This window comes from Zootoca vivipara, chromosome 6, assembly GCF_963506605.1.
Source record: "Zootoca vivipara chromosome 6, rZooViv1.1, whole genome shotgun sequence".
NCBI lineage: Eukaryota > Metazoa > Chordata > Lepidosauria > Squamata > Lacertidae > Zootoca > Zootoca vivipara.
Genome location: NC_083281.1, coordinates 22,424,835 through 22,442,987, shown reverse-complemented (window position 1 = coordinate 22,442,987; position 18,153 = coordinate 22,424,835). Strand labels below are relative to the sequence as shown.

Here is an 18,153-nt window from a genome sequence, read left to right as displayed (position 1 = left end):
GGAGCTTGCATCCCCTCCAACATTTCTCCGGTGAAAATCAGGGCATCCTAAGGAAAAGTGGCACATTCTGGGATCAAATCAGAAGTGTCTGTAAATCTGGGCCTGTCCCTGGAAAAGAGGGACATTTGGAGATTCTGAGCTTGCTTGCTCCCTCTTTCCACAAATATTTTATTCAAGGTGGCACTCCTGATCAGTGTTGGATTTATGTATAACCTAAACAAGCTATACTGTTTATATTGCCCCCACTCCCAAAAAAATTTAAAGAAAAAAAAACTGGATGTACATATCCAAAATGTAAGATAAAAAACAAATAAAATAAAACCTACATACAGCAACAGTGTTTTGTGTTGTGTAGGCTCCTATGGTGTAAGTAACGGCCCCCACCTGCTAGCCTGCTCCCTAAAATATCACTGGTTTGCTCGTTTCTTATATTTAGGGGGCCTACATTCTGCATGGACTTTGCATTCTGCATGGACTTTTCAACAATTACTTTGATAAAATACATATTTTGTTATGTGCAAATGGCTTTAGGTCCATAAATTACCATATAGCATATACAGTATTCAACACAAAAAACAGCGACAATTTGTTGTTGACAAAGGACAGCTGGACATATAAAGGGCCCCATTACCTTCAGTAGCTTAGGGCCTCATGAAATCTAAATCCGGCCCTGAGGAGGAGCCGAGGAGGAGGACGAGGAGGCAAGCCAGAGCGGAGACTCACACAGAGGCGCGGCGGGAGCTGCCTTGTCGCCGCCTTGTATCCGGGCGCTTCGTCCTTAGCGCCCCCTGCCGGCCGCGCCGGGCCGCCGCCGGCAGGAGGCGCTGCGCAGCCGAGGGCGCCAGCGAGGCGGAACCCACGCCTTTTACGGGCGGCGGCGGTGCTAAGGAAGCGGCAACAAAGGGAGCCTCGCCGTGCGTGCGAAGGGCCGTGCGGGCCTGTGCTTGTGTCTGCCGCGCTTCTCGCTCCGAGCGGGCAGGCAGGCCGGGCAGGGCAGGGCCGGAGCTCGCTGCCAGCTGGCAGGCGCCCCGGGCCAGGGAGGCGGCGGCGGCGGCGCTTTCGCTGCAGCTGTTTTTAGTGCCCTGCTGCTAATTCCGCCGCAGGAACAAACTTTTCCTTTCGCCTCGCGCTGCTATTTCGGCGATGGAGGAGTCACAAGGCGCCGGGCGTCCCCTTCTAGAGTTTAATCCCGCTTTACTCCTTCTTTTCCTCCTTCCCTCCTTCCTCAGGCGGCCGACCCCGCCCTGCGGCTAAATATACCCGCTTCGCTCGCTCTTTCCCTCCGGCCGGCTCCCCGGACTTGACTTTCCCAGCTGGCCGGGGGCAAAAAGGGAGGGGACGACTTAGCCCGTCTATGGGGGAGCCCCACACAAAGAAAGCCCTCTCTTCCTCTTTGCTCTGTAAGTCTCTTTTTCTCTCTCTCCTCTTCCCCACCCTCAGCTCTGTCTTTTTTTTGGGGGGGGGGAGTGTTGCATATAAGTCCAGACGTTGCATGCCTCTGATTCTTGGACCCAACACCAAGGGGGTGATCACGAACTCTCCATTTATTATGATTTTTTTTGGGGGGGGGGACCAAGGAAGATGTAGAACAACAGTCTTGAATACAGGTAGAAGTAAGAGTGTGTGTGTGTCTAGGTAGGGGAGAGTCTTCGCATTAAAAAACCCCAATACCCTTGAAAAAAGGCTTAAACCTAAGGACATTTATAAATCATAAATGCTATGATTCTAAATGGTGCTCAGAAGGTTTTAAAAAAACAACCACTGAGTCCTAGAATGTGTTGCATCATTATGAAAGCAGAAGAGTGACTTTAAAAAACCCCGGAAACTTATAATTGATAGAAGTTGATATTACAAATTTGGTGTGTGTGCTTTCAACTGTATTGGAAAGAGCAGGTTTTCTTGAAACGCTCAAGGTCCCAGCGTGGAAATTTTTGCCTTTTAAATATTAACTTTTGCCTATCAGGGGCTACAGTTTTCAAAGTTCTTCTCCTCCCTCCCTCCCTCCCTCCTTCCCCCATGGGATACAGTTCAGCTGCATCAAAAACTTTGGTCCATGTGTGGATGTTGGAAACACAAGGGAGCCGTTTTAAACCTGGATTGCCAGTCCTTGCGAATATTGCTTTAACAGCATGCGTAGGGAACCTGTTTCAGTGTAAAACAACAACAACAACCACCTGACCAAAACCTCATCTGCAGTAGACTTGTGGAAGATGAAGGTTTTAAAAAAGAGAGGCATGTAAGCATCACTTCTGACAGGGCCTTTTAATGAAAGCCTGAATTCCTAGGTGCCGTATTTTAGCCGTGCCAAAAAAGAAGGCTTGTTTATTTTGAATTCATCTAGATTTATTTCTCACTGTACCGTATTAGAGGGACTCCGTGAGTTACAAAATATATATAATACTATGCGTCTGATAAAACTGCGTGAGGTATGCAAGGTTGAGTAACAGAAGGCCACCCAGTGAGCTGTGTGAACAGAGTACATATTTGAAACACAGTCTTTAATGCTGTGTCCATTGACCTCTGTGACTTACTTCTGAGTAGACCTGCATAGGGAGGTCAGATTGCAATTCTCCCACAGCAGAAGGGGGTGCCCTTTATTCCATTGCCATCTCCCTTAAGGCAAGATGGTGCTGTTAGGAACAAACAGGCCTGCATTCGTCATCCCTGTTCATGGTGTTTGCCTCAGTTTCCCCACCCGTGCTGGCTTGGACACCCCCGATTTGCTAAGATTCTGGATGTAGTCAAAATTTGGCGGGTTATATTTCTGAGATGCCTGAAGGTGTTTTCAGGTGTCGAGGAAAGCAGATTTGACAGTTTGCCTCTAAATAAGGGAGCTAAACAATTGGGCTGGATATTAATTACTACTGCATTATCAGTGATTTGTAAATTGCCTTCCATACAACTGCCTCAGGGTGATTTAACACATAAGACTAAAAACAGCAAATACAGTTAAAACAGGACTAAAACCCTAACAAAGTAGATGTATTTTAAATGATATACCTAGGGAACTTTAGTATCATGAGGTTAATTGTAAGCTCCTCGGGACAGAGACCTGTCCTCTTGCATGCTATAAACTGCCATGCACTGATGGTGCTATATAATAATAATAATGATGATAAGTCATGATGAAGCGGATCTTAATTTATGCTGGGACTGAGCCCCAGAGCATGCTAAATATCCAGAATCTACCCTGTAACATGACAAGTGTGTTTCTGAGCATATCCCACCTGCCTTTCCCTCACTACCGAGTAACCCCGGGCAACCCACACACATGTCGGATTAGGGAACAGGCTCTGTGGGTCAGAGGGGCACGTCTTCTCGACAGGCTTAAAGCCGAGCGGGTCAAAATTTCTGCCTTCAAAATTAACCTCAGGCTAGCGGGGGCTCCAATTGCAAAAGCTTTTGGGTGGGGTGAAGTGGGGAGGCGGCTCCCTTTCCCCTCCCGACAGTGGGCGAGGGTCCCACTCCGTATTTCCCGGGAGTTTAAATGAAAAGGATGCGGCCTACGCCGTGGAACCTTTTGCGCGGGGGTCCAGAGTAATGGAGGGTATCCGGTTGCTCGATTTGTCCGTCTGGCAGGAGGGACGGACCAACAAGCCCGCGAGGAAGGAGTGTAAATTAGGAAGACTGGCGTTAAGGGAGGCAGGAGGGTGCCGGCCTGCACAGCCGTGTAATACGCCAGCCCGGCCACAAACTTCCCACCCGATAATTATAGAGGGAATAATGCTGCATTATTTATAACGCCGGCTATTTATAGCCGGGCCCCAGAAAATGTGGCACCAGACCTCGGCTGCTGCCTGCTCCCTGGGCTTGTGACCCTCTCCACCCCCCACCCCACCCTCCTTGCCTCGCGCCCTCCCTTCACCCAGAGGGAGTCCCAAGGACAGCGCAGGGCAAAGGGTGGCGGGTGGGGGGAGCTGGGTAAAAATTGCATCTGCAAAGGGGTCTTCCCTGGGAGGTGCAATGGGAGGCTGAAAAAGAAAGAAAGTTTAAAAAAAGGAATTGGGAGGTTGGGATTTGTGCGGTGGGGGGCAGGGAGCGGGTGGATGCAAGGGGCATTCAGCCCGCCCCAGCCCCCTCCGTCTTGGGTCCTTGTATAGCCTCTCCCCACCCCCACCCCTGTCATTCCATTCCCCCAAGCTGTCAGTTTTCATGCCTGGGGAGATTGTTCCCATATTTTGGCCTGGTTCCCCAGTAGCCTGGTCGCCAGGGGTCAGCAGCAGGGGTCAGGACCGGAAAATTCCCACATGTCTCTTTAAACAGGTGTCAGGCCTCAAGCTCCTCCGGTTAACCCCTTGTATTCCGGGCCCTAGTGGGAACTGTCCTCCTTCTACTAGTTTTTGCATTTGTGTTCCACACCCAGTGAAAAGTACTGGTAGCTGGCACATCTTTTCCTTCGTAGTCTTCATTATTTGGTTGTATTAACTGCCCTTCACCATAAATGCCAGTTAACGTCCAGGAAAGATAAATGCAATAGATTGGATCGAAAATGATCCCACCACAAAATGCCATGCAGCGCATATCAGCTGGACCAGGGGAAGCGGCCAATAACATTCAATAATAAGAGGCCAGCCCTCGTTGACCACTTAAAGCTTGGCAAGGATGGTGCCCAACACACTTCTATAGGGAGGGCGTCCCACACTGTTGGGAGCCAACACCGAGAAGGTCTGGTTTAAAACTGCAAGGCCACTTTACTCTTGGACCCCAAATTATTTACTTTTAAGAACACGTAGGACTAAAAAGCAACTTGCCCTCCAAAGAGCTCAAAACCACCAACCAAGCCATGTGGTTTAGTGGTTAGAATGTTGGACAAGGACCTGGGAGACCAGGGTTCAAATCCTGGGTGAAACTCGCTGGGCGACCTTGAGCCAGTCACAGTTTCTTGGCCTAACCTACCTCACAGGGTTGTTGTAAAAAGAGAACCACATGACCACCTTGAGATAAATGTGATAAATAAACAAATCTGGCTGACTTGCAGAGTACGTCTCCTTCTGAAGGCAGGGAATCTTTTCCTGTGTCATGGTTTGGGGAACCTGTGGCCCTCCAGAGGTTGGGCTACAAAATTCCCATTGTCCCTAACCATTGGCAATGCTGGTCACAGCTGGCGGAAATCCAGAAACATCTGGAGGGCTGCAGGCTCCCTGCTCACCCTGTCCTTTCCAGATATGGGGCAGGATTACCTGGCCAGTGACTCATCCTGAAACAGAACAGACACCCTTCTCTTTTAATGGGTTACTTTGGGCTCCCCAAAACTTTTCATTACTAAGTTCTTCCCACCCACTGCAGACGCATCAGTGTGGAAATGTCTGCTCGGTATGCACCCACTTGGAAGTTGTGTTTTCTAACAAAGGAGGGGTACTTGCGGAGTTTTACTGGAAGAAGTGCCTCCGAGCAATATCGTGCCATATGCAGGCTGTCTTCTCCGATGCTTCCGACATAGATCGAGACAGCTTCCTTTCTGCTGGTAATATCCTTCAGCTGCTTTACATTTCGTTCCTATTTAAGAATAATGCATTCCTACACAGAGCCTTTCAAAGTGCTGTGAATGCACAGGCTCAGCAATCGTTACAACAGCCTTGTAATGTAGGCTACTGCTACCCCTCTGGAAATCATTATTGTCCATATAATAATATGGATGGGAGGCGTGGGGGTGTGTGGAAATATGCATAAGACCACCTACTGAGTTTCTGGTAGACATGACATTTTAATTTGGATCTTCTGGGCTCACACGTTAAACACTTGTCAAGTGTTTGGAAGTGGCACTGGGCTGCAAACTTACACAACCTTTTGGGACCCCAAATCTCCACCTTCTGAGTCCTCCCTTTCCCCTCTACCGATGTGACATTCTGGTGTTTTCTGTTGTAGTTAATGCAGGAAAAGTTTATACATTAATTTGATGTTACTGTAGGCGAGGGCTGGGTTCAAATCCCCACTCCGTAATCAAGCTCGCTGGGCGACCTTGGGCCCATCGCAATCTCTGAACCTAATCAACCTTGCAGGGCTGTTGTCAGGATAAAACAGGGAGTGGGAAGACCTATGCTGAGCTCCCAGGAGGAAGGGCAGATCTAATAATAAACTAAAAACAAAAACCTGTTGCCCTGCAAATTTTCAAACTACAACTAACACCAGCTTCCGCCTGCATTGCCCAGGGGATTTTGGGAGCTATAGCACAGCAGCAACTACCAAGGCTATTAAGGGCTGCTAGCTATAATCACTCGGATCCTGATGTAGATACTTCCTCCCTTGTTCCTGAGGTTGATCTTTACTCCCCAATGTTTCCTGGCGGGGGTGAGCAGACGCCATTTTGTGGTTCTCCTCAGGTGCCCAAATGTCTTGGGCTGGCCGTGGTACAAGCCGTATATTCAAAACAACCCCTGCCCAAAGAATCCTGGGAACTGTAGTTTGATAAATGTGCTGGGAATGGTAGGTATGTTGGGGGTAAACTACAGTTCCCAGGATTGTCCGTAATGTGCTTTAAATGCATGGTAGGTACACAGCCACAGTCTTCGGTCCGTTCATTTTCGTTTGGGCTTGGAGCAGTGAGGTGTCCCCTTCGGTCCTCGACACCTTTAAGCCAGATTCTCTTGGCAGAGATTCTAACCCCACCCCACCCCACACTTTTTGTGCTAGTATCCTAACCCTCTGCTTTGTTTGCACAGGCATCCTCTTGCCAAAGTCAAATGTATTGCAGATGTCGATCTCCAGCAAGCAAGCAAGATGGCGCTGCGGACTGGAGGCAAGGTACGGTAAGCCTCACAACCCTTCTCTCTCCCTCTCCTTCTCATGCCTGCCTACTAGGCTCCACTTCCTCTGACCGACTAGCTACGTACGGACCCTTCATTTAAAGCACATCTTCCCATCCCCCATAGAATCCTGGGAACTGTAGTTCCCCCCCCACAGCAACATTTCCAAGCTGTCTCAGAAACTACAGTTCCCAGGATTCTTTTCTCTCTCTTTTCTTTAAATGTATGAGATATGCACAGCTTGTGTGTATGTGTGTGTGTGTGTTCCAGGCCACCTCAGGTGTTTCTAACAGCATAATTAATAAAGTTAGGGATAATTTGGGCCCGTTCCCCTGGCCACAAAGTCCTCCCTCACTTCCACCCATAGTTACAGCACTTCTAATTTTAGTTGTGGCTGTCTCAGAAGAGTCCATTTCTAGGGATTTTCCAGGCCTCACTTTCTCATAGCCCTAAAATGTAGGGGTTGCGGGGGGGGGGGAATACAAATGGAAGGCGCCCCCTTCGGAAAATTCATGTGGGTCAAAAGTGTGTGTTCCCCCGGCCAATTTTGGAGTCTTCCCCCTTAGCGATGGATGACGGATCTCCCCCTAGATAAGAGGGGAGTGGGCCCCATCTTTCCCTCTCTGAGTGTTCAGCTGTTGCATCAGACAGGCAGATATAGATATACAGACACGCACATGCACACGCAAGGCGGGTTCTGTGCTGAGCTAAAGCCACTTGTGTCTAAATGAGGCAATCAAAAACAAACACCTTTATAATTACCCCCTTGGGCAACGGCAGGCAGCCCAGAGACCTGGAGAAGAGAGGGGCGTCCCCACGGGAGATTTCGGCTGTGTGAGACATTTCTGTCTGCATACATGCAACATATACACAAACTTAGTGCACCAAGGAGAGGATTATATTTTGATCTGGGAGAGCAGAGTTCTAATCCCACTTTTGCTATGGCAGTTCACAGGGCAGCCTTGGAGCCGGTCGTAATCTCGCAGCGGCACCTCCCCGGCAGATTAATAGCTCAAGGCTCAGGAGAGCCGAAAGAGAGAAGTATTTCATATACAACGTGCAATTAACTTGCGGAATTCACCGCCACTGGATATATTTATGGCCGCTAGCTAAGAGGACTTAAAAGGAAGAAGCAGCAAGCAGGCATATTTGTGGAGGATAACCAGTCTTCCAGCACCTATTAGCCAGGAGAGCTAGATGGAAACTCCTACATTGCAGGGGGTTGGACTAGATGACCCTTGGAGGTCCCTTGCAACTCTATGATTCTGTCAAACAGAGGGCAATATGCCTGTGTGAATACAAGACACTGAGGGCAATCAGCTTGGAAGGGATGTTGCCTTTGCGCTCTGGTTTTAATGTTAAGATCCTTTAATTTGAGGATAGGGAACCTATGGCCCTCCAGATTTTGTTGGAATTATTGGAGTTGGAGTCCAGCAGCACCTGGTGGCCACAGGCTCTCCCCCCCCTACTTTAACTAGTGATGCCTAGAGTTGAACATTGCCCGTAAGAACAAGCCTAACTGTAAACTCTTATCTTGATAGCCCTTAGAGGACATAGCTATCTTAGGTTCATTGATTTCAGTTGCTCTACTCTAAATAGAACTTAATTGGCTAAGACCCTTATTGTTACATGTGAACCATGCCCAGCAACTTAACTATGGTTTGTTTACCATCAACAAAGAATGATCTGAAGCTATGGCTTGTATTTGGCTTATGAAACTTGGTTTCCTGGTTTCATTGTTGTTTTTTGGACTGACCCCATCCTGGATGGTCACCAAACTGCAAAGTCATGAGGCGAGAGCAGCTGGAAAACAAACCGAGCTTTGGGGAAACAAACCATAGCTTGTTTGATAGTCTGAGGGTGGGAATCTACCAGAAGATAACTTCAAAGGCTCCTTGCAGCATAAAAGGTAGTCGGATGACATATGCTGGGATAAAACAAATTTGCGCCAGGATAAATGTAGCAGTAGCAATTCTGTCCCATAGGCTAGCAAGAAGACCAGCTTTTCTTTGGTTATCCACTCTCATGCTATTGAACATGTGCACCCATAAATGCATTTAGATGTATTCAGATTTATTTATTTATTATTTTTTTAAGTTGTCATGGCTTAAAATGGACGCTAAAACAAACACTGGAGGCTACAAATTGAAACAGGCAGGCAGGTTAGGAACCTGTTAGATTGCAATCTTAAACCCATCCTCCAAACCCCTTGTTTAAACAGAAGGAGACACGCATGCTCATGGCTTGCAATTCAGCATCATTCCCTGTGAATTGTGCCCTGGCGGTAGAATCCTGACAGAATTAGAGCCAAAAAGGGGCTGCTGGAAATCGAGATGGCATGCTTAGGTAAATCCCAAGTTATGCAGAAGCAAGTACTAAGCTTTTGCATCCCCCTCCTAAACTCCAAAAGGGGAAACCCACTCCCAGCAGTCCAACAGGGAACGAGCATGCTTAGTGCTGCCCCACCCCCACCCCGGATTCACAAAATGTTGAGTATCAGTCGGAAAGGGAAAACAAAACAGCTTCTTGACATAGGGCATGGTTGACTGGAACCCTGAACAGGAGCACTATTAGGTGTTAGGGTATAGTGCAGGAGTAGGGGAACCTTTGCTGCCACCGCGCCCCAAAAATGTTGCTTAACTCCTATCATCCCTGGTCATTGGCTATGCTTGCTGAGGCAGATAGGAGTTGTGGTTCAGCAGCATCTTGAGGGCCAGAAGTGTCCCACACTTGGTGTGCTGCAACATTTTATTGCAGATCTCACTTGTTATATGTATTCCACTTGATCGTGCGTAGATGATACAGGTCTCTCCCGTGCATGCTTTGGGCACAAATGGATGCAAAGACCGACTTGCTGAATCCGAGGAAGCCCCATCTAGCCCCTTGCTATTTCCAGCAATGATCAGGTATTGATGCCTTTGGAAGCTCGCCAGTAGATCACAAAAGCAATGGCTTGTCAATTGTCCTTGGAGTGTGTTGCTACAACAGCAATATAATGTTACCCGATGACCATAATAAAGGCTTGACAGAAAGATGCTGAAATCGTTAGATACATCAGCAGCAGGGCTGGAAAAAGTTGCTCCCAGTTTTTTTGGAGCCGATTCTCAGTTTTTAGGAAGGAGCACAAGCCTGGGAAAAAAATCTCCCCTCATGGGACACCTGGGTGAGCAGACAGAGCACATTCAGCCAAGCCCTGCTTTTCTGTTGAGACAATGCTGAGGTTTAAAAGATGGCTTTGAATCAGATTATCCTAGTTGTGGATAACAGCTTTCAGAGAATGAGAGAGGGCTGTTGTCAAATAAGATTGCCCTGAATTTTTGGATTAAACTCTATGTGTTAAACCGGTGGCTTTTAAAACTTTCCGCTCTCGAGGAACCCTTTCCGAATTGACATTCTGCCATGTGAACCCCTGCCATAGAAGCTCTGCACAGTGCAGAAGATTCTGGGGGCTGGTTCTAAGGCATCTTGTGCTAGGTAAACTCTTGAGAGCATCCTAGGTCTTTTAATATAGGCACAGGGTTCCCCCACAATTGTGTATGCTGAAGGACCAGTGGGCAAGCAATATTTCGCTGAAACCTGCCCTCTCTTGTTCACCTTCCCGCTGGAGAAATCCTGATCAGCTTCCACAGCCATCCACCCCCAGATCTAGCTGGCATAGCAAATCTAAACCTCGTGTGGTATTGGAATTCACTGCCCCAAGACATGGTGGTGGTGATGGCTTTAAAAGTGCATTAGGGGGAACTCACGGCAGATAGCCCTTCCTAACTGGCCACTAACCAGCATGATGGCAGCATGGAACCTCCAGGGGCAGAAGCCGTATGCCTCAGAATGCAATTTGCAGGGAGGCAACAGCAGAGGGGGCTGCGCCATTCATTACTTGCTTGTAAGGCTTCCCAGAGGCAGGGGATTGGCTGCTGAGGGAAGATGAACCTTGGCTGGGCTCTCCTTGTGTTCCCACATTTTAGAGTCATAGAATTGTAAAGCTAGAAGGGACCCCCAGGGTCCTCTAGTCCAGCCCCCTGCAATGCAGAAATCTCTTGCCCAACATAGGGCTTGAACCCGCGACCCTGAGATTGAGTCTTGTGCTCTACCGACTGAGCTATCCCGCAGCATCCTTTAGCAACTGTGACTTTAGCAATTCTGAATTTCCCACTTCAGCATCAGTATTTATTTACTTACGTGCGTGTGTTGCACCCTGCTCTTCAACCCCAAAGGGGGGGGGCTTCCTAGAGTGTATTGAAACCATCAGTCATTGAACCCAGGCTTACAGAAGACATGACACAAAAGGAAAAGCATTTGGGAGGGAGGAGGAAAAAAACAAACCCAGGCACTAGTTCTTAGTTGCAAGGTGTTATTTCTTCTGGCAGGGAAAGAAGAACGAAGCAAGCTCTCTGCACTGCTCCTTTTCTGGTCAACAGACGGGGCCAAGTTAGTCTCTTCCTTGCCATGATATTTTCCCTAGCAAGCAGGGGGAGCAGCCAGTAGATTTCAATGTAAAACCCCCCCCCCCCTTTTCAGGTTTGGTGGGCAGGATCCAAGTTTCAATTCAGATCATTGTCTGGCAACATGCAGTGCCTGACTGAAAGGAGGTTGACACTGTGTTGCTATCAGATGTTCATCAATTTGTTGAATTTGTGCCCAGCTCTTGCTCCTGCAGAGGGGTGTATTGTCATTCCACAACAAACATGCAGGGTGTGTCCTGCACTCAGCATTGGCTCCAGGATTTTGGAAGAAGCGGGACATGCAGCCCAGTAATTATTTGTGTGCACCCTTGGCCAGTCTTGAGGACCCAGCAAATGCAAATGGATCCCATTCTCTATTTCTGGTTCTTCTTCCTAGAACACCTTGCTCAAAAACTCTCTTTTCCTATCTCTTCACAAACACACACACACCATCACCTTTGCAACACCTGTCTTCCCAGTCCAAAGGATTCCTCTAGGATGGCCCATTAGGTCATGTTAACAGATTTGCTCTTCCTTAGTCCAGCCAGGCTGTTTTACATAAGCCAGCCCAGGGATTTCTTGCCTGGCACAGTCCTGCAGCTTGTATTTTCACCCATATCCCAATTAATCAGAATACTACCATTTATTAATTTCTAGGTTTTTTGGGGGGGGGATCCCCTCAAATCTATAACAATATGGTTCCAAAAAGTGCTTTCCTATCCAGACAGCTGACAGGGCCAGGGACTCATCTGTCTGCTAATGGATGGATCTGCCCTGTTCCCAAACAGCATGCACTAGAAAACAGTTCCTTATGACCAATCCTGTAGCACAGCCTCATTTAAGGCTTGTTTTGCAGATGACTTTTTCAAACCACATACTGATATTTATATAAAAAATTAAGCCCTTAGAGGTCCATGGGCTGCCCATCAACGCAGCCAGGTCTTGAGAAAGTTCGTACTGTATATGGTGCAAGGAAGTCTGTGTTCTCGACCATTTGCTCCTAATTTATAGCCTTAATAACAGCACAATCTTGTGTGTGTTTACTTAGGAACAAGCCCCACTGTGCCCAATGGGGTTTGCTTCCTGGCCCGCTTAGGACTGCAGCCTGAAACTTTAAAAGACTTGTGCTCCCTTGCCTTCCTACTCTCAGGAATAGAAGAAAACCTCAATATATTCCTTGCTGATATTCCTATCATCTGGCTATTCAGAGCTTTTTTGCATAACCTTTCTCTCTGTCCAGTGTGCCTTCCTCCCCACCCCTGTGGGCCCCTCTGAGACTTTGCTGCTTGCTAGGGAAAATCCTCCTCTTTACAATATTGCATGCCATTACTATTTACTCTTGGGAGGGTGGGGCGGCGGGGGGGGGGAACCCTTAAGTTAAGATGCCATTAAATTAAAGACCCTTTGGCGATGAGCTTTCAAGAAGGCTTCGGAGGTTTTTCCAGGTGTTGCACGCAACAGGATTAAAATAAATAAATATTGAAATTTTAACTCCGTCACCGTAAAGGCAAGGAGCTTGCTCTCTCTCTCTCTCTCTCTCTCTCTCTCTCTCTCTCTCTCTCTCTCTCTCTCTCTCTCTTTTTCCCCACCTCTCTCTCTCCCTCTGTTTTCTTTCTTTTTTTAAAGTGGAACCTGAGAACCTCAGAATGCTGAATTCTGCAGCCTTTGTACCGAATAAATGCAGCCTTGCTGAACATCTCTTTGGGGCTTACCATTCCCCCCCCCCTTCCTTAGAGCTGGAAGCAGGGACATAGCGCGCGCACACACACACACACACACGCACACCGGCCTGCTGCCTCTTCCCATTGTGGCTTGCATCCCTTCTTGCTTGGGCCTGCACATCATCCCATACTCCTCTTGCCCAGTGTGAATGCCCCTTTCACCACATATATAACTCAGATTCGTGGGCTTCCCTTCTCCTTCTCCTCCTTGGGCCACCCTTTCTCAGCGGGATCAGGCAGCAGCATACCAGATAGACTACTAGATGGGCACTTCGTACGTCAGGAACACGGGAAACCACCTTGTACACTGAATCAGGCCAGTGGTCCACCTTCCTCACCTTTGCCTACACTGACTAGCAGCAACTCTGTCCAGGAAAAGCCCAAACTGGATATGCTGCAGATTGAAACAGCGACCTCTGCCCCCCCCCCAAAAGCGAGGCTGGTCCACCAAGGCTTTTCTTATGCACTCACGTTTTTGTATGGGCTGCTGTCCACGTACCCCTAGATTACATAGTGCAAAAACTGCATTGCACATCCTGTTTTAAACACAGAGCTTTAATACCCACGTTGGGAAAAGTTGTGTTTTCTGTAGTGTTTGGTTTCCCGCCCTTTGTGTTATTTTTAAACTGTATATCCCACCTTCCTTGAGAAACCCGAGTTTATTTGCAGACCCGTTTAAGGCGGGCAACAACAGTTGTTCAAAACATTTGTGATACTTGGGCTGTCACTCAGTGACAGGCCACATGCGTTGCTTGCAGAAGGTCCCAGGTTCAATGCTGGGCATCTCAAGGCTGAGAGAGACCCACTTTAAACCTAGAGAGCCTCTGCCAATCAGTGTAGTCCATACTGAACCAGATGGACCGGTGCTGTGGCTCAGTATGTTCCTACCTTCCTAGGAATGCCGCTGTAAGTGTCTTCTTAATGAAAGATATATAGGTTAAGAAGACAACTAGGTAGATCCACATCAAACATTTAAAGGACATGGCTTCCCCCCAGAGAATGATGGGAACTGTAGTTTGTTAATGTAATGCAGGGGTCATCAAACTTTTTCAGCAGGGGGCCGATCCACTGTCCCTCAGATCTTGTGGGGGGCCAGACTATATTTTGAAACAAATAATGAACGAATTCCTATGCCCCACAAATAATCCAGAGATGCATTTTAAATAAAAGCACACATTCTACTCATGTAAAAACACGAGGCGGGCCCCACAAATAACCCAGAGATGCATTTAAGACTGGAAAAACAGAAAATGGAGAAAATAAAAACCGACCCCTATATGGAAGTAGGTTCCATAATTAAACCATGGGTAGGCAAACAAAGGCCCAGGGCCCAGATCCGGCCCAATCGCCTTCTAAATCCAGCCCACAGATGGTCCGGGAATCAACATGTTTTTACATGAGTAGAATGTGTCATTTTATTTAAAATGCATCTCTGGGTTATTTGTGGGGCATAGGAATTCGTCCATTTCCCCCCCCCCCGTCAAAATAAAGTCTGGCCCCCCACAAGGTCTGAGGGACAGTGGACCGGCCCCCTGCTGAAAAAGTTTGCTGACCGCTGATGTAATGGGAATCACAGCTTCATGTAAATCCCCAGGATTCCAAACCTCCAACATTTCTCCGATGAAAACGGGCGTCCTATTCCATAACAATATTGCCCGTCTGACTGGGTTGTCCCAGGCACTCTGGGCAGCTTCCAACATATATAGAAACATAATAAAACAAATGTTGTTGTTGTTTTTTAAACTTTCCCATACAGGGCTGCCTTCAGATGTCATCTAAAGGTTGTAGAGTTACTTATGTCCTTGGCTCGGGATTCACATAACTCCATACCCTCCAACATTTCTCCAGTGAAAATAGGGATGTCCTAAGGAAAAGCAGGACATTCCTGTATCAAATCAGAAACCGGGACGGCTTCTGTAAATCCAGGACTGTCCCTAGAAAATAGGGACACTTGGAGGGTTGGGATTCTTTGGGAGAAGCCATGTGCTTTAAATATCCGTTGAATGTGCTTTACGCATAGGTTGTGTACAAGGTAAATAAAAGGTAAAGGTAAAGGGACCCCTGACCATTAGGTCCAGTCGTGACCGACTCTGGGGTTGTGCGCTCATCTCGCATTATTGGCCGAGTGAGCCGGCGTATAGCTTCCAGGTCATGTGGCCAGCATGACAAAGCCGCTTCTGGCAAACCAGAGCAGCACATGGAAACGCCGTTTACCTTCCCGCTATAGCGGTTCCTATTTATCTACTTGCACTTTGACGTGCTTTCGAACTGCTAGGTTGGCAGGAGCTGGGACCAAGCAACGGGAGCTCACCCTGTCACAGGGATTCGAACCGCCGACCTTCAGATCAGCAAGCCCTAGGCTCAGTGGTTTAGCCCACAGTGCCACCTGGGTCCCTATACAACGTAAATACCTGTGTCCTAATGCAGCTTGGTGCTGTGTCCTAGTTATGTAGGGAGGCCTCCTTGATACCATTTCTTCTTTGCTCCATGCAAGGAAGTTGGGAGCTAGCAAGCCTATTCCCCCACCGCCCAGATCCCCAGATCTGCACTGTGCAAGTCCTGCAAAATCGGCCTTTGCAGAGAAGAGGCGGCTTAATGGCACACTCTTCATAGGCATGAATAGAAAGTGGTCCTGCCTGTTGTCCTCAGGGGGGCTTCCTGATCAGCGCTTCCCTCCCTGCAGCCAGGCCCCGTTCGGTCTCTGCCTCTCCCCACCCTTGCCTGTCTGCTTGGAGGATGGAATCTTCCGAGCTCCCCAACATGCCTGGACAGGGATCCCTCCCCGCTCACATTCCTTCAGATCTGCTGCTGCCTGTTCCCTGTGTGCCCCGTGGCCCAGGAACAAGTGAGTGAGTTGCCGTTCCCACCCCTGATCCTTCACTTTTGTGCTAGCACCTTCTCAGCTGCACTCCTTCCCCCTCGAGTGTGCTTTGCAGCAATCACCTCGCCCAACCTCACAGTAGCTCCCAGCAGCCGGGTCATTAATATTCCTGCTTTACAGATGGGGAGCTGAGATGGTGACAGACTGTTTGTGAGCCCAGGAATACCCCTGGCTAGGCAGGAATCTGGACAAGGAGGTTCATGTCTCACGAGGCCAGGCTCGAACCTGTTTACACAAAGGCCTTGCTTCTGTTTCAAACATGGATGGGGGTTTCTCGGCCCTAAACTCTCCTTCGTCAGTGGTGTAGCAACCCCCACCGGCTCCTGAGGCAGAACTTCTTTTAGGAGACCCCCCCCAAAAAAAAGTTGTTGAGCTTTTTTTAGAAAATCCCCCAAAGTTGAGAAAACGCACTGTAAATTGTTCAACCTTTCCTATCTAAGCATATGCATCAAAAGTGCTTTGCAAGGACCTCTTGGTTTGCTTCCTTTCCATTTTTATTTTTTTTCGCAGGTGGAAACCTGTAGAGCAGTGGTTTTCACTCAGCCTTTTGGAGTTCATGGCTCCCTTGACCAACCACATTCTTTCTACAGCTCCCCTGTGGGAAACATTTACATGACACATAGGACTTGGGGTCATGACCTTCCTTTATGCGGGGCTGCAGCTTGGCAGAGGAACATAAGGAGAGCCCTGCAGGATCAGGTCAGTGGCCCATCTAGTCCAGCATCCTGTTCTCACAGTGGCCAACCAGATGCCTATGAGAAGCCTATGAGGACCTAAGTCAGGGGTGCCCAAACTTTTTCCAAAGAGGGCCAGATTTGATGAGGTGAACATGTGTGAGGGCTGACCAAAGTTGTTAATCTTTTTTAAAAAATTGAAGTTGTTGAGCTTTTGGGGGATTTTATCCCAGAAATAAAGGAAATAAACTGCCACAGGGGCTGGATTAAACCGGGCCGGCCGGATTAGGCCACCAGGACAGACTTTGGACATGCCTGACCTAAGTGCTCCAGCGGTCTCCCCTCATGTATTCTTACAAACTGCCTTTCTGACTGAGCCAGCACTGGTTATTCAGTCTTCCATCTAAGCAACTGGCCAGGTTGGAGACCTGCTTAGTTTTAACAACTATACAGTACTGGTAATAGCATCATGTGCCATCAGACCATTGTCTGGACCTTCTCCCCCCACCCTCCTCCTCTTATCTGCATCTGTATCCTTTCCCTTTTCCTCCAGGCTATTCACAGAATGTTTTGCAGTTCTTTCCTCTTCCCGATTCACTCTTGCTCTTTGTTTTTGATCCTGTGCAAATTGCTGGCTGGTCTCCCCCCCCTCCCCTTTGTTTTAAATACACCCTCGGGCTACTTGTAGCAAGTGGCAAACATCTTCCTCCAAGTCCTTCCCTGCATCCCTTGCTGCAATTTGGCCTCCTCCAAAGTCTTGGAAGCCACTGGATTCTGAGCCCTGTTCCCAGATTCTGTAACGAAAGGTGGTGGACTTAATTTTATTTATTTATTTACTAATTACATTTATCACCCACATCCCCCCCCACGGGAGCTCATGCTTCCCCCTCTCCCCATTTTATTCTCACAACAACCCTGTGAGGTAGGTTAGGCTGAGAGACAATGGATGGCCCACGGTTGTCCCAGTTATCCAGGTTTTGGACCCTGGCTTCCATAACTCTGGTTCTTGGATGTTGAAAGGCATAAAAGAAGAAAAAAACAACACAAACCAACTCCTCCGCCTCCCCCCCACAAGCACATTTAAAAGCCCTTAAAAAAAATCCCTGTGAGGTCACTAAAATTGGGGGAATGGATTTTAATCCCTTACCAATTTATTTATATATTAGATTTCTAGCCTGTCTTTCCTCGCAAGGGAGCCGAGGGCAGCCAAGGTCTGTCTGTCTGTCTGTCTGTCTGTCTGTCTGTCTGTCTGTCTGTCTATCTATCTATCTATCTATCTATCTATCTATCTATCTATCTATCATCTATCAATCTATCTACACATCTTTCTTTCTTTCTTTCTTTCTTTCTTTCTTTCTTTCTTTCTTTCTTTCTTTCTTTCTTTCTTTCTTTCTTTCTTTCTTTCTTTCTTTCAGAACTCTAGAGTCCCCCCCCAAAATAAAAGCCTGTCCCCCCCACCCCCACATGGAAGGGGTCTCCTCAGTACTCACTGAGTACTGGGCATTAATCTCAAGGGAGAAACGTGCTAAGGGGAAGGCATGCTTGGCAAATCCACACTGTGTTCAACTCCTGCCCGGGAACCAATGTCCCCACTGTGGAAGGACGCGTGGATCCAGAATTGGCCTCCACAGTCACTTACGGACTCATTGTTAAAACCGTGTTTATGGAAGACAATCTTACTCGGCTAGGAGC

The 18,153-nt window shown here is 48.0% G+C and overlaps 1 protein-coding gene across 2 annotated transcripts in view; it reads left to right on the top strand.

The window, feature by feature from the left end:
- Positions 1-1,060: 1,060 nt before the first annotated feature.
- The window catches only part of ERF (ETS2 repressor factor), a 37,632-nt gene continuing 20,539 nt past the window's right edge, over positions 1,061-18,153 (top strand). Inside the window, exons 1-2 of one of the 2 annotated variants that reach the window (XM_035118564.2) lie at positions 1,061-1,400; positions 6,660-6,741. In XM_035118564.2, coding sequence (XP_034974455.1) covers positions 6,681-6,741 — 61 coding nt within the window. In that variant the 5' untranslated portion in view covers positions 1,061-1,400; positions 6,660-6,680. Of the gene's footprint in view, positions 1,401-4,721; positions 5,465-6,659; positions 6,742-18,153 lie in introns of those variants that run through there. The other variant, XM_035118565.2, reaches the window with a different exon arrangement.